Source organism: Hipposideros armiger, unplaced genomic scaffold, assembly GCF_001890085.2.
Source record: "Hipposideros armiger isolate ML-2016 unplaced genomic scaffold, ASM189008v1 scaffold_274, whole genome shotgun sequence".
In the NCBI taxonomy this organism is placed as follows: Eukaryota; Metazoa; Chordata; class Mammalia; order Chiroptera; family Hipposideridae; genus Hipposideros; species Hipposideros armiger.
In genome coordinates, this window is record NW_017731624.1 from 250909 (window position 1) to 273489 (window position 22581).

Consider the following 22581-nt stretch of genomic DNA (forward strand, 5'->3'; position numbering starts at 1 on the left):
GGGGGAGGGGGGTTGTTATTTTGTGAGGGTGAAAAGGGTAACTATTGCATTGTTCTGTACACCTGAAACTAACAATAAAAAAAAAAATAAAAAAAAAAGAAAATAAAGATAATAAAGATAATGCATGTCAGAACATACGAAACAATGAAAGCAATGAATTAATTAAAGCAAAAAAAATGAGAATGATGGGAGTCGGGGGGAAGGTCCAAGGAAAATTTAAAGAACCATGACAAAATATTCTGCTCAATTCTAAGTAATTTGGAAAATAATCACCTAACCAGAGTCAAGAAAAGACAGTCTCAACATACCAATTATCAAAGAAAATTTTGAGAAAATTGTTAAAAGAACTACACTCCCCAACAAGACAACTCCACAATTTCACAAGTAAATTCTACCGAATCTTCAAAGAGCAGGTAATTCCATAGCTATTTCAATAGTACCAGAGCATAAAGAAAGTTTCCATTTCTTTTTATAAAGTTAGCAGAACATGACTGCTGAAAACTGACAAAAGGACTGCATGCGCAAAAAGAAAATTACAGTATTTTACTTAGAAATATTAAAGCAAACAAAGAAGATCCAGGAACATGTTGAAAGACCAGTATACCCATTACCAGGAGGTTTACAAAGTGACACTGAGGATGGGTTAGTAATAGGATATGTATTAATATGAATAATTCACCATATTAATAGAACACAGGAGGAAAACCCCCACATGCTTATTTCCACAGATGCTAAAAATGCATTTAATTCATCACTCGTTCTGGATTTAAAAAACAAAAACACCCCTCAGGAATAGATGGATCCTTCTTACATGACAAAAATCCTAAATATGCTACACACACACATACTGTGCACACACTTTCACGTGACTGTTCTTACAAATCAATTAGGGAAAGACCAATGCCCTAGCCCAGGGGTCGGCAAACTGCGGCTTGCAAGCCACATGTGGCTCTTTGGATATGTTCCATCTCAAAAGTTTGCCGACTCCTACTCTAGCCAAAAAGAAAATTTCTGGGCAAAAAGCATGACCAGGTGTTCCATATAAATGTGATTTATAAACATAAAAACTGTTCAGACTCACCAGTAATGACAGTTCAATGAATTAAAAAGAACAACAAGAAATAATCCCACCCCTTAGATTTATAAAGATCAAGAAGTAGTAATACATCATGATGACAAAGATGTGAGCACACAAGCTCTCCAAAATACTACTGTTTGGAATGTAAACTGGTTTGACACCTTTGGAACAATTTGGCAGAATCTAGCAACATTTTAAATGCATATGCGTTTTTATGATTATTTCGTGAAATGAATTACCATCATTTCCAAATTTTGTACTTTCTTTTTGTCTAAATATCTTCATTTTATCAACTCAAAACATTACATTCAAATAGTATTTTAACTCTGACTTTTCTGTGCAACAGACTTTACTGATATCTTTGAAGTACATTACTTCTAAGAATTTACCTCATGAGTGTCTAGAGCCAATGGCAAGATGATGTTTCCATATACTATTGGGTTGTCGGAAAAGTCATGACACATTTTTGCAATGAAAAACATAGAAAAAATACGTCATGACTTTTCCGACAACCCAATATTTTGTGAGATTTGAAAATATACTATCCTAGTATTACACTTTTTAAAATTGTGGTAAAATATACATAACATATAAATTTACCATTTTAACCATTTTTAAGTGTATCGTTCAGTGGCATTAAGTACATTCACACTGTTGTGCAACCACTGCCATAATTCAGCTCCACGACTTTTTCATCATCCCAAACTGAAACTCCGGTCATTAAACAATGACTCCCATTCCCTAGTACCCCCAACCCCCTGGTAATCACTACTCTATGTTCTGTATGAATTTGACTACTTTAGGTGTCTCATATAAGTGAAATCATACAATATTTGTCCTTTGTGTCTGCCTTACTTCACTAGATATAATGTTTTCAAGGATCATTCATGCTGTAGTATATATCATAATATCATGCCTTTTAAAGCTAAATAATATTCTGCTGGATATATACATATATGTGTATATGTATATCTATATATATCATATTTTGTTTATCAATTCATCTTTTGATGGACATTTGGATTATTACTATCTGTTGACTATTGTGAATAACACTTTAAACATTAGTGTACAAATATCTGTTCAATTCTTTTGGGTAAATACACAAATGGAATTGCTATATCATATAGTAGTAATTCTATGTTTAATATTTTGAGGAACCATTATACTACTTTCCATAGTAGCTTTTATATTCCCACCAGCAATACAGAAGGGTTCCAATTTCTCCGTATTCTTGCCAATACTTGTTACTTTCTAGTTTTTGGATAATAGCCATCCTACGGGGTGTGAAGTGGTGTTTCATGGTTTTGATCAGCATTTCCCTAATGATTAGTAATGTTGAACATCTTTCATGTGCTTATTGATAATATGTATATTTTCTTTGGGAAAATGTCTATCCAAGTCCTTTGTCCACCTTTAAATTGGGTTGTTTTGTTGTTGTTAAAATTTAGGAGCTCTTTATATTCTGGATATTAATCCTTTATCAGATATACAATTTGCAAAATACCTTCTCCCATCTCATGGGATGCCTTTTCATTCTGTTGACAGTACTTTGTATTACAGTTTGAAAGAGGGTATCAGCCCTGCCTCATATTCAGATAGAACATAAGAAATTACAGGCCAGCTAAACTACAGACTGTGCATCAGACGAAGAATAGTTTTTATACTTTTAAAGGATTGTAAAAAAGAGAGAGAGACTATATGTGGCCTGCAGAGCCTAAAATAATTATTGTTTGGCTTTTTATTTAAATATTAATTTATAATTAAAGAAAATACTTAAGAGTTTTTCTATGTGAACAAGAGACCTTAAAGCATGTTTTTTCTCTAAATAAAAAGGCTAATACTTTTGTTTGCCTCTTTGTTTAAATAATTTAAGCAGGGTACTGAGATTCATATTCTGAGTTAAATGATTCTGCAAAGCTATAAATTACAGCTTGGGAAAGTCTCAAACTCCATTAATCAAGTTCTAAATAGTATGCTGAGAATGAAAAAATTTATAACACTACATGGCATGCCAAAAAAACCACCTAGGAAGCCCTGATTACCAGTCTTAAAATATAAGCTGACAATCCAAACCCAAAGTTCTTTCTTCTGGAAAACTCCCACATATTGATAATTTGTTACGTTCTCTCCTGCCTTCCTTGAATAAAATGTTCACTCTTACTCTTTAAAAGATTAATGAACAACTGAGGTTGGTGGCTTCAAACACAAAGGATCTATTGTAAAGAAATATTTCTGTAACCTGTTCAACTTAAAAGGGTAATCGAGTTTAAGCCAAATAATCTAAGAACCAGGAATCATTTCTTTATAGCAGTCATTCTTGCTACTTGTCAAACTCTCTATTATATGGGCACTCTATAAGATGAATGCAAATATAATAAATGTGGTAGGGGGTCCCAAACCTACAGCCTCCTCCTCCTAACTTCCAAAAATCATCATATAAATTGCACAGCAGTTGCATCTGGGCTTATTATGAACAGTGATTTTGGTGTGATGCATAATAGCTTTAGCAATCTTAGATTTTTAGCCATTCATTGGCTATGCACTGTATTAATGTTATTATAATATATATTTCTGATAGGACATAGTATGGTGGCAAAGTCTAGACTTGGGGGTAGAAATTGTCAGGTTCAAATCTCCAGCCCCATCACGTATCCTTCAGGCCTCAGTCTCCTCATTCGTAAAATGGAAACTGAGATAGTATAAGTAATGCCGATAGCAAAAATTCAATAAATACCATTTCCTTTTCCTCCTTGAAAACAGTAATGAAAAAAGCCACGTAGGTATCAGTTCTGTTTCTACCAATACATTTATTTAGGAGAATGACTTTGATGTCAGGAATGTTGAGTATGAAATTTAGTGGATGATGGTAGCTTTTAGTTTTGTCATCAATTACTGAAGGCTAGAATGTAAGGCACAGTGTGGGAGAAAAAACTGTAGTCAATATTGGCACTAGTGCCAGTTTAATTTATGTTGCCAAATTTCCGATCTTACTCCATGGAGATAGTGTAAGTAATACAAGGGAAAGATATCTGTGAAAGTTACAGCTAGACATTTAGGAGATTATCCTAGCATATTCCTTCTAGACAAAGGTTATTAACTGAGTTACTATACTGTTCATATTTCTACATATTCTAATAAACTGGGACACAATTTGGAGGGGGAGGGAGTAACAAAATATCAAACTTTTATAATAAGACAGAAGAAAAAAACACAACACCAAAAATATCACTTTCCTATTTCTTAAAATTCCAGGTAAGTGGCATTATTGGATCAATCGAAAATCCTAAATCACAAGTATGTAATGTCAGATTATGAAGTAAATCAAATTTAGACTTGGAAATTTTATAAAAAAATTTAAAAAGGCTTACAGTCCATCTCCTGAACTCTAGAGATGGTACAAAAGAATTATTTGATAACTGATTTTTCCTTTGTCAGGGTCTAAAATTGCTTCACATCAGAGGCTGTGTGGTATTATCTAGTGGACATCAGAAGATCAGTTACTAAAACAGGGGTTTCTTTGGAAGAATTCAGGGGAAAAAAACAAATTGAGCATCTGTCCCCATCTCCTTAAGCAAGGTTCTTTTCCTTTTCCTTCTTAGTGTCTCAGGTACTGACTTTTACCGAAGGAATGTGCTTAAAATAAAGCAAAATGTAATATTTAAAGGGGGGCGGGGTGGGGAGACTCCTATTAATTCCTCTTTTATTGTAACAGGGAAAATAGTGGGATTTGTAAAAGCTAATTGGAGGGTGTGTCAAGGGCTTCAACTCTTTCAAATTCACCACCTAACAGCTACAGTTCTGAATTATTTAGGAAATGAAAATGGACTATTAGGACAGTTGCACTAATTCAATGAGGATGAAACTCCAGGTCATAAAGTTTAATATATTTTCTTTCTACATGTCTGTCTCACCTACTAAATTGAGAATCTCTGGTGGACATACACTATACCTTTTTTCATATTCGTAATCCTAATATAAAGTAAAATGGCTACCCATAATAGATCCTATATGAAATGCTGAATGAAAACAATCAAGACAAAACCCCAATAGCATATAAATAAAATAACTTTTAAATACTAGATGGCAATCATAAAACTTTAATGAGAATAAGAAAATAAAATATATTTCAATTGTGAAATTACCAAGAACCAGATAGAGGCCCAAAATTTAAGTAAATGGTTGCTAACCTCAAGTTCCTAAACTCCAGAGACTGAGAAGACAGAAATGAAGGTGATTAAGTTAATTTCAACATTTTAGAAAGGCCAGGGGACACTGTACATTTACATTTACCTATGATAACACTGCTAACCAAAATACTAAGTTTCTTCCTTTTTGCCCCAAATAATATTAGCTCAGTAGGGTAAGATTTTATCTTATACTGATAAGATGCTCTGATAACAATTAGGTGTAATTTTGATTAATAAGGGCTGTTGTCATATATGCTAGCCCTACCCCACTCCCAAACACACAAAACAAGTTTTAGACAAGAGCAAAAGGAAAAACAGAGAATATTGGAAAAAAGAATATCTGTAGGCTAGAATATCTGTAAACTGGAATAAATCAAAGGCAAACTGTCCTCAGCCACCCCCTGCTCTGTCCTATCCACCAAACTTAGGTCCTGTGGACTGGCTATTCTAAATAAACCTACTAGTTATTCTACTTTAACAAACTGACCTACAAGCATAGAAATTTACAGCAGAAAAATTACCTCTCGAACTTCATCATCTTCTTCGTTAGTATTTTTTTGTCTGCTTTCTCTGAAACGACGTACCTGGATTATAACAGAGTATATCACAAATGTGTTGCTTATTCCTCTTATGTAAATTATAAAATAATGGGCTACAAGAGAGTAACAGATAATTTCCATTATATAAAACTTGGAAATTTAAGTATAGTTTTGTCTCACAAAAGATTGATTTAAGAAGTCATATTTTCCCAGTGGCTTTCTGAAATTTTAATATAAGGGAATGTACTGTTAAAAAAAAAAAAAAAAGAAATTGGCCCTAATCAAAATTTTATTACCTGCTGTGGAAATGTTCCACGTCACTGAAAAACAGTCTGTCAGACTGCAGAGGAAAATTCTAATATTCTACTGGTGTTATACCCCCAGGAAAGTAGTTTAAAATCTCTCTTTTAAGAGGTTTGAATTATTTATTACATTGCTCAAATCATTTTTGCGCATACAGCTGCAGACATCTAGGAGGCTCTGTGAAATGGTATCTGAAGTGGGTGGGCCCCTGAAGGGCCAATTTATCAAGTCAACTACTCAATGTTTGCTATTTGCTGTCCATGGTTCTGTTACCATGAAGGATACCAGAGATTCCTTTTATATCGGTTCCCACTCACATGGTTCTTATAATATGGTTATACAGTCATTCATAAGCTCCAGTCATTTAATAATTTATAATACTCAGATCCTAGTTACTAAGCACCTACTATGCAGCAAGCTCAACTGTAGGAATTGAGAAGACAACAAAGAACACAATAGTTAAATATTCTGCCCTCATGGAGCTTACAGTATGTGTGAGTGTGAGTGTGAGTGTGTGAGTGTGTGTGTGAGTGTGTGTGTGTGTAAGGACAGTCAATAAACAAAAAAGTTATATTGTATTTTAGAAGGTGTGTAGGATCAAATTACAGTAGACGGGGAAAGTTCTAACCTTGTCTCTGAGGAGCCTCTGGCATTCCCAGGGCCAGTTTATTTAATAACGGTTTCCAAACTAAACAACCAGTTAGGCATGACTTGATTATATGACCAGAGGGGCATAAAAGATCCCCTGGGAACTTCTATACAAATCTTGGTGTTTAATCCAGGGTACACTGTGTGCAAACAGGACATCGGGAACTTATGTCTGGTGTCTCTCAGATCCCAATGCCTCCCTATACCGTTTTCTTCCTATACTATATCCTTTGCCTATAAATAAAAACCTTAAGTGAGTATGCGCAGTGGAGTCTTGTGTGAGTCCTTTCAAATATCTGGCCCCGTGAAATCTCTGCAAAAGGTGGTAAGTGTTGAGAGAAAAATAAAGCAGGAAAAATAGGGTTACAGCTGAATAGAATGATCATGAAAGGCCTCACTGAGGGTAATGCATGAGCAAAGATTTTAAAAGGTAGGGGATGAGTCTTGCAAATAACTGGGGAAAATCACTCCACTTAAAAGAAAGAATATGTGCAAATGCACCAGGGCAGAAGCATGCCTGGTATAAAATAGCAAGGAGGCTGCTGTGGCTACAGCAGATATGAAGGTAAAGAAGTAACAGAAAGCCAGATTTAATATGGCCTTGTAAGCAACTATGAAGACTTTTTTTAAAAGCAGGAGTGACTTCATCTGAAACATTAGAATCACTGCCAACTGAATTGAGGACAGAACAGGGAATGGAGGAAGGGCAAGGGCAGAAACAGGAAGACCAGTTTGGAGGCTTATCAAGGGATGCATTGGACCACTGGTAGTGATGAAAGTGGTGAGTAGTAGTCACATTCTATATATATTCTGAAGGTAGAGCCAAAAGGATTTATAGACAGAATACAGGTGCAGAAAGAGAGGAATCAAGAATGACTTCAATGATTTTGGTCTGAGTAAAGAAAAGAATGGTGCTTCCACTAGAACACTACAGACAGAGCAGGAGCTGAGGATTAGCCATTCAGATGGGAATACTATAAGTCTGAGATATCTATTAAACATCCAAGTGGAAATACCTTGCAGGCTGTAGGCTACAGAAGTCTTGAGTTTAGAGGAGGAATCTGGGTTATTTTTTAAAGTCACCACCAAACATGGTACTTAAAAAGCCAGGAAGCTTGAAGAAATTACAATGGGAATGTGCAGATAAAGAAGGGGTCCAGGCCAGCCGAGTGGCGCGTTGGTTGGGGGCTGGCTTGGGACGCTAGAGGGGGCCCCGGTTCGGATCCCACATGTGAGGGCCAGTGACACTGCCCTCTCCAAAAAAAAAAAAGAAGGGGTCCAAGGGCTGAATTCTGGGGACTCCAAATTAAGGTGTTGAAGCAGTGAGAGGAATCAACAATAGAAACTGAGAATATACAATGAGTTAGAAGGCCAGAAGAGTGTGCAGTCCTAAAAGTCAATGCAAAAAAAGGTCTCAAGAAGATGTCAAATGAGATGTATGATGAAGAGCTGCCAGTGGATGTAGCAACAGAGGTCATCCGCATGAGTAGTTTTGCTGGAATAACAGGATCAAAACCCCTCAATAGATGGGTTTAAGAGCAAAAGGAGGGAGAAGAACCAGGTCAGCACACGCAACAACTTCTTCTGTAAAAGAAGAAAGAATAGTGATGGGAGGAGGACTGGCTCTGGGTGGTGGGCACACAATGTGATATAGAGATGATGTATTACAGAACTGTACACCTGAAACCTATGTAACTTTACTAACCATTGTCACCCCAATAAACTTAAAAAAAAAAAAGAAAAGAAAAGAAATAGAGTCGTAGCTAAAGGGAAATAGGATCCAGAGTTTTGTTTGTTGAAAGAAATAACAGCATGTTTGTTCTGATTCAGCAGAAAGAAAATATAGGAATAACAATTTTTTAAAAGGTAACAGAGGATATAATAGTGTTCTAGCTGGTATGTGACATACTGAAAGTACTAAGTCATTCATAGACAGAAATGAGTCAAAGTAAAACTGCTGAGCTGTACTAGGTGCCAACAGTGTTCTGAGCGGCTGGACAAACCTGATACTCCTACCAGATGCGTACTAAATCTTTTTCTCAAATTCTTGCTGCTTTGACAAATAAAAAATACAGTTAACCCTTTAACAACATGTGTTTGAACTTCATGGGTCCACTTACATGTGCCTTTTTTTCAATAAATATACAGCTGGTCTTCCCTGTCACCAGGTTTCACATCTGTGAATTCAACCAACTACAAGTCAAAAATAGTATTTTCGACCCATGCTTGGGAGTCCACAGATGCAGAGGGTCCTGTATGTATGCACTATTCTATTTTTTACATAAGGGATTGTTTATATAAGGCATTGTTTTTATAAGGAATTTGTGCATCTGTGAAGTTTGGTATCTGTGAATTCTGTAGGGGGTCCTGCACCCAATGGCTCATGGATATTGAGGGAGCACTGTAGTTAAGTTTTGGGGGAGTCAACGTTAAATGGGGCTTTTCAACTGCACAGGGATCAGGGCCCTTAACCCCTGTGTTGTTCAAGGGCTAAATGGACATTTAACTTTGAGTTTCTTTGATTATCCTAGGCTAAGCACCATTTTCATAGTGTCTAGCTTATTAGCCATTTATGTTTCTTTTGTGAACCACCTATTCCTGTCCTTTGTTCATTATTCTATTGAAGTGTTTAGTATTTTTCTTAATTAAGAATATTAACCCTTTTTCTGCCTACATGCAAATATTTTCTCCATCTCAACATTTTCTAATTGGTTTTTGAAAAATTTGACATGCAAACATTTAAAATTTTTATGTAGTCAAATCTAAAGAGCTTTTCCTCTGTGATTTTTTCCCACTACTTTTATGCTTAGAGAGAAATGTATTTTTAGATGAAATTCAAAATCTCAATCAAAACTTACTAAAAATTTGAAATGCGCAGAAATTTTCATCCTACAAGGTTCATTTTAAAGCACTTTCATGATCTTCAAGAGACACTCTCTACGGGGAACAAAACTAACATTTATTGGGTATCAATTATACTTAAGACACTTATTAGACAGCTTCTAATTTCATCATTTTATGATCTCAATTTTATAGATGAGGAAACTAAACAAGTCACAGAAACTAATTAGTGGTTTACCAGAAAGAAACTCAAGAGCTACACTTAAGAAGAGACTGTCTGAACAGATTTATTCCCCTCAAAATAGTTACTCACCTCTTCATCGATTTTATCTTCTAGGGCATCAATATGACGTTCTTTAAGAAATCGCTGTGTTTTTTCCAACTGGTATTTCACTAATTCCTCTATGGCATCTTTCTCCTCTTTGTCCACAAATTCTTGTACTGCTTCACCCATTCCCCTTTCTGTTAGAAGTGAGAGCTGCACATTCTGTAAGACAGATACAAATCTGGATGTAAAAAATAGCTCTGTTCCTTAAAAAATAATTCTATATGAGCAAGGAAAGTTACAGAATAACATTTCCAGGGAAAAAGATAAAAAAACTTATCTAGTTATTGAAGGGGAAAGAAAACAAAACAATGGGCAGGAATTAAGAACCAGAAAAAGCAAAGTAGAAACGAGAAACGGGACAGGTGAAAATGCAGAGGCCTGAGTGGCTGGGATCCAGAGACCAGAAGTGGCAGCTGATGATTAAGAGAGATTAGGTTAACCAATGTGGTGGGGAGAATAAAGGCCCCCTAAAGATGTCCACATTCTAATCTCTGAGACCTGTGAATATGTTACATGGCAAAGGAGGACTAAGGTTATAGATGAAATGAAGGTTGCTAATCAGCTGGCTATAAAATCAGATTATCACAGACTATCCAGGTGGGCACAGTATAATCACCAATATCCTGAAAAGTGGAAGAGGGAGGCAGAAAAAGGATGTAGATGAGAGCTGCAACTCAAAAAAAATGGCGGGCTGGCTGAGTGGCACAATGGTTAAGAACTGGCTTGGGATGACAGAGGGCCCCGGTTCGGATCCCACATATGAGAGCCAGTGACACTGCCCTCCACAGCTAAGATGCTGAACAACAGCTCAACCTGGAGCTGGGCTGCTGTGAGTCGAGTCACCGGTGACGGCGTAGGCTGCAGACCCTGTGGCAGTGGGTTGCCATGGGCTATCGTATGTAGCCAGCAGCCAGCATGAGCGGCCAGCAGCCTCAGTGAGCGGCCATCCAGAAGCCGGCGACTGATCTGCCTTGCCCAGGAAGAGCGCAATGATGGTGCCAACTTGGGCCAGTGAAGCAACGTCCTCCACAACTAGACTGAAGAACAAAACGACATCAACTTGTCTGTTCCCCTTCTCCCAATTCCCCAGCACTGTTCCCATTCCCCCAATTCCCCAATAAAAATCTTAAAAAAAAAAAAAATGGCCAGAAAGATAAAACGGTGCTGGCTTTGAAGATGGAAGAAGGGGACCATGAGCCACGGAATGTGGGCACCTCTAGAGGGTGGCAAAGAAATGTATTCGACTTCAGGGCCTGCAGAAAGGAACTCAGCCCTGCAGACATTCTGATTTTAGTCCAGTGAGACCAGTGTCAGATTTCTGACCTACAGAGCTGTTAATAAATTTGTGTTGTTTTAAACCACAGTGTTTGTGGAAATCTGTTTCAGCAACAATAAGATACTAATATAACCAGAGATCTTAAAGAGGCATATGCTCATGACAATAATAGTAACTGCACCATCCTGTGGCTGTATTATTAATAAAGTAATTCTAAAATTACATCCAAATGCAAGAAAAGTAAATCCTGGATTCAGATTTATGTAGCAGAGATTAAAAAGAAAAAGGATAACAACATCAGCAATAGCTACAATAATAATATTAATAACTAACATTAATTAAGCACATAATTTTTCTTGGTATACAGTAGTTATAAATGAGTGTAATTAATTGCCATCGTACTTACTCCATGGAAACATTCCTTTTATTTAAACTATCAATTATACATATTCTAAATTAAAATGTTATTATAAAATAGCCATTATTCAAAATGTGAACTGTAATTAAATTACCTTCTCTGCAGTTTGAAAATATTGTTTTACAAGGTCTTCTACCCTGAGAGTTACTCCTTCTGAAGGCTTTGTAATGAATTTCCCAAAGTTGATCTCTTCTCCTAGAAAAAAGAAGTCCATGAAAAAAATTGCAACTTCTTATAATGTTAAAGGGCCCCCAAACTCACTGCAGGTTGCTTTCAGTGGAGGAGGTATGGCCAAGCTTTATCAACTGTCAGCTTGCTCAATGTGGTAAATTTTGAGGTTAAAACCATAACAGTTTTGCTAATAGCCACAGTCTTGTCACCAAAGTCTGTATTTTTCTTCCATATCTCCAAGTGGTATATCTCTTAGCAACTATTCTCACAGGGTGGTCCACAGACCTCTGGCGGGGTACCCAAAACCATTTCGGGGGGTGCTCAAGATCAAAACTACTGTACTTTCATAATAATACTAAGATGTTATTTACTTTTTCCACTCTAGAGGCATTTGCACTGATAAAACAAAAGCATCGGAGGTCAAACTGCTGGTGCGTTGGGATGAGTGAAGCCAGTAGCTCAGAACTGTACTAACAGTCACCACCACATACTCACAGTTTAAAACAAAACCAGAAAAGCCACTTTCACTTAAAAACATCCTCGATAAAACAGTGCAAGTTATTAACTAAATCTCAGCCCTCATGTACATACCTTTTTAATATTCTGTGAGATAAATGAGATGTATGCTTAAAGCACTTTTGCTGCATTCCTAAGCAGGACGGGTGTCTCAAAAAACAGTAGGTAAAGAATAAAAAGAGTACCGGAGAGGAAGTCAAGAAAGCATAGGATCCAGTATCTGTTCTGCTCATAACCTCTGTCAGGGAAACCAATATTCACTGCCTAGGTGTCAGGCCTGGTGTTGAAAACATACCGATAAAAAGACAGAGTCCCTGCCCACGAGAACAGAGGATTCAAATGCAAGGTGATTAGTGCTACAACAGAGGTAAGAACAGAATAAGACAGAGAAGAAATAAACTAATTCTTCTCAAAGAAGGTTGAAAGTAACGTGCAGATATCCAATGCAGCTATCTTCTGAATCAAGACTTGCAGAATAAGTAAGGTTCACTCAGCAAAAAAGAAAAAATATTTTAGGAGGAGGAAAAAGTATATGCAACAGCTTAGAGGGTAAAGAGGCACAAAGTTCAGTGTGCCTGTGAGGTGAGGACAAGGGAACAGAAATCTTTCTTGAATTTCAAGCCAGTAGAGTTAATATAAATTCATGAGTATGATTACTACACTATACCATGCCAGGCACTAAGTTAGGACCATTTACACACAGTATATCAACTAAGCCTCACAACACTCCTATGCGGCACAGTTATTATCCTGATTTTATAGACATCAGAAAGGTAAAGTAATTTGCAAAATGTCACAGATGTAGTTAAGCAGCAGAGCTGTCTAGAACAACAAAAAAGTCTTTCAAAACATACAAAGGGGTCATTGTTTCAATTCAGCAATCTATGTTTAAACAAAAAAGGAATCATTAGAAGAAAACTTACTATGGATGAAACTCAAGTAACGTAAGGTGCTAGTTCTACATTCTGTATTATGAATGCTACGCCCACAAAATGTCAAGGAATTGATAAGAATAGACAACAAAAGTAAAATCAATAAGTAACTAATTAAAATTCATAGCATAAAACCGTAATTCTCTGATATGGATTTTTTCCCCCCTAAAACAGTATTCTATGAGCTCCACTTAAATATCTGAATGATCATTTCAGGTTGAATTAACAGCATACACAATTTTTACCACAATTTAATATTCAAAATAGGAGCCCATTAAACCTGAGTTAATAAAAACCTAGGTAGTTTACTTGTAAACAAGGGCCATAATTTTCTATGAAAATTCTGACTCAATAGCTCTAAGGAGAAGAGCCTCTATATTTAACAGGATAATATTTATTATGAAGAAGCTCTACAGTTGACTTTTGCACAACTTGGGGGTTACAGGCGCCTACCCCCTTGCACAGTTGAAAATCCGTGTATCTTTCAATTCTCCCCCAACTTAACTACTTACAGCCACTATGGACTGAAAGCCTTACCAATAACATAAATAGTAGATTAATACATATTTTGTATGTTATACGAATTATACACTGTATTCTTTTTTTTTTTTTTCCAGCTGAGCCATCCTGCAACCTGTTGGCAGCTTAGCTTGAGCTGGGACTCTAACCACTGTTGCTCAGAGCTCAAACTCTTGAGCGAGCTCATAACCAACTGAGCCACTCTGCCCATACACTGTATTCTTACAATAAAGTAAACTAGAGAAAAGACAATGTTATTAAGAAAGTCATAAGGAAGAGAAAATATATATACAGTATAGTACATATTTACTGAAAAAAAAAAATCCACATGTAAGTGGACCCGTAGTTCAAATCTGTGTTGTTCAAGGGTCAACTACTTCAGTCAGATGACCTTTTTTATAAATGCTAAAATAAGGTCAATTAGTTTTTATAAAATTTAATTGGAAACTAATTACCTGATCATCAGAAACATCAAACTATGGCACACCTCATATTTCAAAAGATTGGAGTCTTCCTAAATCACTGTACACTCTAAAGCTGAAATATTTAATAATGCAAAATTTGAGAGTATATTCCCTGAACACTAATAGTGTATAGTAAATAATATTCATTTTGAGAAATTAATTTCTAAAGTCTGTGTGTTATTACTAAGCAGCACTGTTTAAAAAACTGTATCTGTAGAGAAAGCCTGACATTTTTTTATTGATATCCACACAAGTTTAAGAATGACTGCTATCTAATTTTTAGAAGACAGATTTAATTATTCCAACTATCAGTTTATTTGTCTAAGATATTTGAAAGAATCATACTAAAACATTTTCCATTACTTTATACTTCTTTTACTAAAGATAGATTTACATAAATCCTATAAAAGCAGTTTTTAATTTGTAAAAAATAACTAGCTTACCTGTGTTTTCCTTTTGTTCTCTACGCCTGAAAAAATGGATAACATCCTTTGGATTTGCTACTCGATCCACAAATTTCTGGCTAAAGCGCAGAACACTGAAAGGTTCAAAACCTCCACTGTAGTCCACCTGGAAATACAGAATAAGCTCTGAACACTAGGAAACAGTTGACCATTTCAATTTAGGTTTATGCTCAACACTTGTAAGTTAATAAATTAATGTTCTACAGTTCATTTTAAAGATCATGATGGTGTTATACCATTTATTCTACTAAGAACATAAAGATTCAAAGGTTTATAAGCTTACACAAAACACGGTGTTTAATGGACTCAAGATACAGGAAGAATTCCCACAGTGGAGGAATGATTACATCTCCCCGTGATGAAATTAACAGTCTAGGCACCAGCAGTACCATCTGAAAATGAGGTGGAATTTTTAAACAAATTTTTAAATTTTCAAAACAGAGAAAATTCCCCGCCAAAATAAAATGCAGGCCCTAGATGCATTAGTTTATTGGTCTATCGTAGGGATATGCTTTCACACTTGACAAGAATAAATACTGGTAAAATCCATGTAGGAAAGGAATCAAATCTGAGTTTTGAGAAACGATTACCTTTAAAATACAGGCTTTATTTAGAACCGCTCTCAAGGCAATCTCTTTAAACAAGTTTATAGTGGTAGAAAGACCTTTACAAATACTACATTTCTTTTTAAGAGGTATACAGTTGACCCTTGAACAAAGTGGGGATTAGAGGCGCCAACCCTCCACATATTTGTAGTCGAAAATCCACGTACAACTTTTAACTCCCCCAAAACTTAGCTATTAATAGCCTACTGTTGACCAGAAGCCTTACCAATAACATAAACAGTTGATTAGTACCTATTTGTATGTTATATGTACTATATACTGTGCCCTTACAATAAAGTAAGCTAGAGAGAGGAAAATGTTCTTCAGAAAATAAGAAAGAGAAAATACATTTACAGTAGTTACTGAAAAAGCTCCACATATAAGTGGACCCACACAGTTGAAATCCCTGTTGTTCAAGGGTCAACTGTAATCATTTTCCTGAACTAGCTGTTCTTAAATGTAATGCTTTGGGAACCAGCATTGTACCATATCACCAGCCTATCCAGACTTCCCCCTAACCTCCCCCACTTACACTCTCATCACACTTAGCATGAGCTGACATTTGTTCATTTATTTGCTGTTTATGACGTCTCACACCTCCACCTCCTGTAGGCTCCACAAGTTCAAAACCTCATTGTTTTATCATCACTGTGTCCCCCAGCATGCAGAACAGAAGGTAATAAATATTCATTTACTGAATTAGTGAATTAATGAGGGTCCTCTACTTCATACAATGTACTTTTGGAATATTTGTTACATGAAAAATCTGTTCGTTTCATGAATGAATGAATAATTCACTGTGTTTAGGGAAAGAAATGCCAATTTTCTATTTAAGTCTGGTTGGTTCTAGTGGCATCAGGCAGACATAGATTAGAAACATGGGATCTTCTGCCCTGATAAAGAGAACTATGTGCTTCCCCCAATGCAACTATGTTTGTATTACTCAGACCATCTCTACAGACGCCATGTTATAAAACAGGAAATGTGAAATGCTCAAGCTATTGGGTCTCCCCAAAACTCTTCAACATTTTAACAATTATACTCCCGCCTAGTTTTATTTGAAATTTTCTAGTCCTTAGAGTTTTCACAAAACCTGTTCATTAAGCAAACTTTATTGAGTGTCCACAATGAGCTAGGCACGAGCAATGGCGAGAGCTAAGGGCGAGAGCAATGCAGCCATGAATAAAACACAACCTTGGTTGTCAAGAAATCTACAAGCTGACTAGGAACACAGGCACGTAAATAATAATTGCAAGCAGAATGTGAATGGTGCTGTAATAAGTATGTACAGAGCAGACTGAGGACACAAAGGAAAAAGCATCAACTCTGCGGGAGGTCAAGAAAGGCTTCTTTGAAGAGGGGAAGCTTTACATGGGTGTTGAAGAAGCTATTATGGAAGGAGAGAAGCAGATTCCACACAGCAGGATCAGCATGGGCAAAGGGGTGACAGAGTGAAATAAACTCAGCAATACTATCCTCTGAAAATCAATAAAGTTTAACTCATCTAAAATAGAACTTACTCGCAGTCGTATAAGAGGCTTTTCTGGCTGTCGAGGATTTCCCAGACGTTCCCTCTCAGCATTTTCAAGTATTTCTTCAACCTCAAAATAAAAATATTGTCGTGACTGGGGGGGTAGGGATACTACTGGCATCTAGTGGGTAGAGGTCAGAGAGGATATTGTTAAAACCCTATAATGCACAGAACAATCTCTTACAACAAAGAATTATCCAGTCTAAAATGTGAGCTGTGCCAAGGTTGAGAGACCGTGGACTCCCTGACCCAGGACTGATAGACTGACTCATCTCCCATCTCCCTGGCTTCAGAGACTGGGTTTAGGGAAAAGGACATGACTTTAGTCCAATAAAACTTAATGCTAAGTGTTTATCTGGAACTACTGGGGAAAATTATTCTTTCATCTGTAAGGATAATGTAAGTCTGTGGGCCAACCAAGTGAAAATGCCTTCCCTATAGTGATGCATAAGACAGAAACCATCAGAAAGGGTGGCATGGGGCTAGACACAGAAACAGAGACAGAGAAACCCACAATCTTAATTTGAATTTCTGGATCTAGTCATCTTGAAGCCAGCATACTCTCAAACTTTTCAGTTACGTGACTTACATGCTGCTAGCAAAGCTGAGCTACTGGGCAAGTTACTGTATCTAAGGTTGAGCTCCTCTTTCTATAAAATGTGGATGGTAGAATCTACCTACCCATAACATTGTTGAGTAGATTAAAAGCAAAATGTTGTCAATGGTGCCCAGAACATATAAGCAGGCAGTGAATATTAGTGATAATTATTACTACCTCATATGATTTTTTATGAGAATAAAATGCAAAGCTCAAGAGTTAGCACACAGTAAGAACTGAGTGTCAGCAATTAATGTTTTTAAGCTGTCAACTTACATATTATCAAATACATTCACGCAACTTTACTAGTGGCTCTAGAATTTCTGCAGAGGTTTAAGGGTGGCAATCTGCATGAAAGGGGAGGTATGGGACTTACGCTGAAGGTATAAGGTACATAGCAAACACATTTTAAGATTTTATTTGGGGGTAGCTTTCAAGGTAAAAGGGACGCCTAACGGAGATTATTAGAAAGGCTAAAGGCTCTCCTCATCTACCATAATATTCTCCCATTCCCCAATCAAAGCGATTGCCTGCTTCTATAAATAAAATGAACAAATTATCATATCGGGATAAAAAGAGAGAAAAGATTACGTAAATGTTTTTGAGAAAGAGGAAAGAAACTAGGAGAGGGGCTGCATTAAATTTCTTCTATATAAGCATTCCTCCATCCTGAAGACTTAAAAAACAAGATCTTTGTTATAACTAAACTCATTTATTAAACAACAGTGGCTCCTCACAGGCTTCATGAGACTGGAAAAAATACAGAGGGTGCCTAAAAAATGTATTCCCATTTTAAGAAAAGAAAAAACTATTAAAATTGTAATACTCAATATATAACAACAAAAGATGAATAAAAGTCACGTTTGACTTCCGCAATTACAAGAGGTGGCCAAAGTGGTAACCATCAGCGTCCAGACACTTCTGATGATGGCGAGCTACTGCTTGAGCAACGTTGACCAAAATGTCCACTTGTAACCCTTTTTTGGCACTCCCAGTATGAAGACTTCCCGGTATAATGAATTCAAAGTAAATAATCTCTCTAAGTAGATCTCATTGACCTTTATCTAGAAGAATTACCTTCTCCAAGCAGAAGTTTTGTATGGCTTGGGTTACTTTAGGATTATCCGGGTTAAAAATGTCTGGATGATCAGTCAGAATAACATCCTCCATATAAAACTGCCGCACTGTGTGAAGAGGAATTTTCTGCATATGCATCTTCTTTCCTTTAATACGCAGCAAACCCACATGTCTGAAAGGAAGACAGAAATGAAACCCTAGTCACATTTGTAAATTTCTTCAGGAAAACATGCACACCAAAACTATCCCATTTCTAAGTTTCTACAAAATATTTCTTCATAAAATCACACCCTTATAAAATATTTTTAGCAATTTAATCTTAATGTTATATCACAGGAAAAAATATTATTCTTCATCAGAATAAAACCCACTCATCCATCATTTTTCCTGCCTCAACAAAGTTTGATAGAAGATAGATATAACAATAAGAAATAAAATGCTATCAGGACGATGATAATAATATATATAGTATAGATTATTACATATATATGTGTTGTGTGTGTGTGTGTATATGTACACACACATAAACTAGCAGAATTATGAAGAAAAAAGCAGCAAACTTTCATCATACTACCATATTTTTTAAACCTATTATTATCGTCTTAATCAAAACTTGAGTGGATAAAAGCATAAAACCTGTTCTAAAAACTGAATTTAATCACTTGGAGAAAAGGATAAAACCTGTTCTAAAAACTGAGTTTAATCACTATTAACTACTTTATCACATAATTCCACCAAAGAATTAAAAGAAATATGATGTGCTATAATATTGCATTTATAACCAGAAAAGTCTAATAAACGTTATTAGGTGAATTCGTTTATAAATGGACAACGTGAAATTAGTAATCATCTATAGCACTCTAACTTGAAATTTAATAAATAAAAATGTTAGTCTTGAATTTGCCTAATGAGCAGCAAAATCATTAACTCCATTGAGATGATGTCAGGTTGAAAACAGTTTAAAATCAAGGAAAATAGCAGGACTACATCAAATGATCAATCTTCATAAATCTATCTTATAAATAATACCATCAGTACTTTGAACCTATGGGGTGATTCGAATATTATAGAAGGTGTTTTTTTAATTGATTTGGAAAATATAACATTACTTACTTCTTTACAGCTTCTCCCGGGGAAAGAGAAGTAACTACAGAACTTCCAGGTTGTGATACATAAAAAAGCTGTTGTTCATTTTTGGTTGGAGCTATTTTACACTCGTGTTCGTGGCCCCAAATAACAAGATCAATGAAGTCATCCAAAAATTGTTCTGGAATGAAGTTAGTATTTCCATGTTTACTCCTATACCAAGATTTTTAAAATTAAATAATATAAATGTTCAGAGATAGAGAAAAATTTCATATTAAGTAATTCTATACAGATCTTTTTTTCTCCTTTCATTAAAGACTTATTACACCCCTTCTATATGCCAAAACTGTGCAAGAGATTGAGAATACAAAGATCCTATCTAATTCCTGCCCTCAAAGGGCTTACAAATTTGCAAGATACAAACACATAAAAGACACAAAAAGAGAAAGTAGTCAATTCTATGTTTGAAGGCAGATCACGCAAGGCTAACGGAGGAATAACCCTCTTTGGGCAAGTCAGAAAAGCATGAGCTCTATCAATAGTAAAAACCTGCAAAATGGTCTGATTATACACCAAAAAATAAATAAATACAGAAAGTGAAAATGAGTTAAGCCTAAATTTTGTATAAAAACAAGTATCTAACTATGTCCATTTTTTAAACATCATGTTTCTTTTACTGATTATAAAACTAATGGAGGTAAGAATGACAATCTTACATAAGAGATATCATGTTAAATATTAAATAAAATATCATGTGCATAATTGATGTACAAACTCTAGTTTTTATACCTAGGATTAGCTGTTGTTATTGAAAAATATGTGAAAACCCAAGGTGAGTAAAACAAGAAGGAAAAGTTTTTGCTAAAACTGACTTACATCAATTGGGAATTTAAGTAAAAGTGTTCAAATACTTTGACCTAGCATTCATTTAATGCAAACCAATAGTCATTCATTCAAAAAATATTTACTGAGTGTCTACTGTGTGCCAGGTGTCCCAGGCCTCTTCTAGATACTGAAGACACAGCAGTGAACAAAGTCCTTGTTCTAGTGGGGGGAAAAAAAGCAACAATATAAGATGTATATGCATATGTGTATATATATATACATATATATATATAATTTGTCAGGTAGTGATAGATTCTATAAAGAAAAATAAAAGGAAAAGTAACACAGAAGGGGGATGTTACTATACATAGGGTGGTCAGGAAAGGCCTCTCTGACAGGTGACAAATGAACAAACAACTAAGATGAGGTGAGGTATCAGCATGGCAGGGAAGAAAGACCTAGGCAGAGGGACAAGCAGATGGCAAAGGTGCAGATGTGGTAATGTGTTCAGTGTTTTCAAAAACAGGAAGGACATCAGTGTGGCTGAACAGAATGAATACAGGCAGAGCAAGAAGTAAAATCAGAGAAGCAGCAGAATCAGCTATCTAGGAAAATTTTTATGTAGAAAACATATATCCAGGTTACAAAAATCAAACCCAAATCCCTTTGGATTCTTCCTGAATAACTGCTCAGCTTTTTCCCTTATATAATCATTTTCACTGCCATGACTGCTACCATCTTACATTTTTTTACTATAATGATCACATAATAAATCTTGCTTCTTCAAGTCTCCATTCCTTTCCATCAATCCTGCACCCTATCAATAGATTAAACTTCTTAAAACTACTAACAAAAGAAAGCTGATCTAGCTATATTTAATGTTCTGGAAAAACGCTTGCACATCTGTACCAGGAGACATACATAAGAATGTTCCTAACAAAAAGGTTTTAAAAAGCAAAAATCTGGAAATAACACAAAACACTCACTAACAGTTGAAAAGTATAACTGTATACATCAGCAAAAATGAATTACATTTCTAAGCATCAAAATGGACAAATCTTAGTAACATAATGTTGACTATAATAAGCCAGCTGGAAAATATATAACATAGTTCCAGTTATACCAAATTTAAATAAAATACTCATTATGGACATATATGTGATTAAACAATACAGAAAAACAACAGATTGAGTAAATAAAAATTGAAGATTGAGCTTCTCTCTGGGGTATGGGGAAAGAGATGGGGTCAAGGAAGGGCATGGGATAATGTATAATACTAGTGATACTCCATTTCTTTGCTGAGTTTAGGAATATTCGTTTTATGGTTATTCCTATACCTCATCCATATGCCATAAATATTCTTTAAATAGGTATGAATACAAATTGAAAACAATTTCAAAAAGCAATCACACAAAGCATATCTAAGTTTTACCTAACCCTGCACTGACAACTTTCAAAGAATGAGGAACATTTTACTCAAACAGGTAAGGGTGGAAATAGAGATTTGGGGAACTTCAACACTTGGCTTGAAAATTTCCAGAGAATACTTTTACCTGTTCTGATGAATCACAAATAAGTTAAACCAAGAGTTCTCATCTTCTTTTGGTCTCAACATTGTTACTTTTTTATTGACGAACATTCGATACAGTCTTTCATCCGGAATGGATCCTGAAATGGACATTATATTACTTTAAAATTGGTTTTTTATTTGGTTTTAAAAATGAATATGTTTTGCTTCTAACTTATGTGCTTCTCTAAGTATTTCATTTTCCTATTAAAGATATATTTGAATCATTATTTAACACGAATATGTTCCAGGTTCTTGCATAACAACTGCTGAGCAGTTAGATGCATTCAAAGAATGTTTTCCATGTCAAGTTTATATACCTTCAAAATCTGAAAAATGTTTTTCACTATTGCTTTATTTATACTTATAAGTATATAAGTACTTTTATAATAAACTAAATAAACAAAAATAAACATTATAGGGCTGGCCAAGTGACTCAGTTGGTTAAGAGCATGAGCTCTGAGCAACAGGGTTGCTGGTTCAATTCCCACATGAGCCAGTGAGCTGCACCCGAGCTGAGCTACCAACAGGAGGCAGGATGGCTCAGCTGGCGAGAGCACATGCTCCTAACAACAAGGTTGCCAGTTCAACTCCCGCATGGGATG

The 22581-nt window shown here is 35.7% G+C and overlaps 1 protein-coding gene across 1 annotated transcript in view; it reads right to left on the reverse strand.

Moving 5' to 3' along the window:
• MRE11 (MRE11 double strand break repair nuclease) overlaps positions 1-22581 on the reverse strand; it is a 63371-nt gene that overhangs the window by 27246 nt on the left and 13544 nt on the right. The window contains exons 7-14 of the mRNA XM_019657171.1: positions 21963-22077; positions 19612-19797; positions 18499-18670; positions 16813-16893; positions 14667-14793; positions 11716-11816; positions 9913-10086; positions 5790-5852 (exon numbers count right to left, since the gene is read on the reverse strand). Coding sequence (XP_019512716.1) covers positions 5790-5852; positions 9913-10086; positions 11716-11816; positions 14667-14793; positions 16813-16893; positions 18499-18670; positions 19612-19797; positions 21963-22077 — 1019 coding nt within the window. The remainder of the gene's footprint in view (positions 1-5789; positions 5853-9912; positions 10087-11715; positions 11817-14666; positions 14794-16812; positions 16894-18498; positions 18671-19611; positions 19798-21962; positions 22078-22581) is intronic.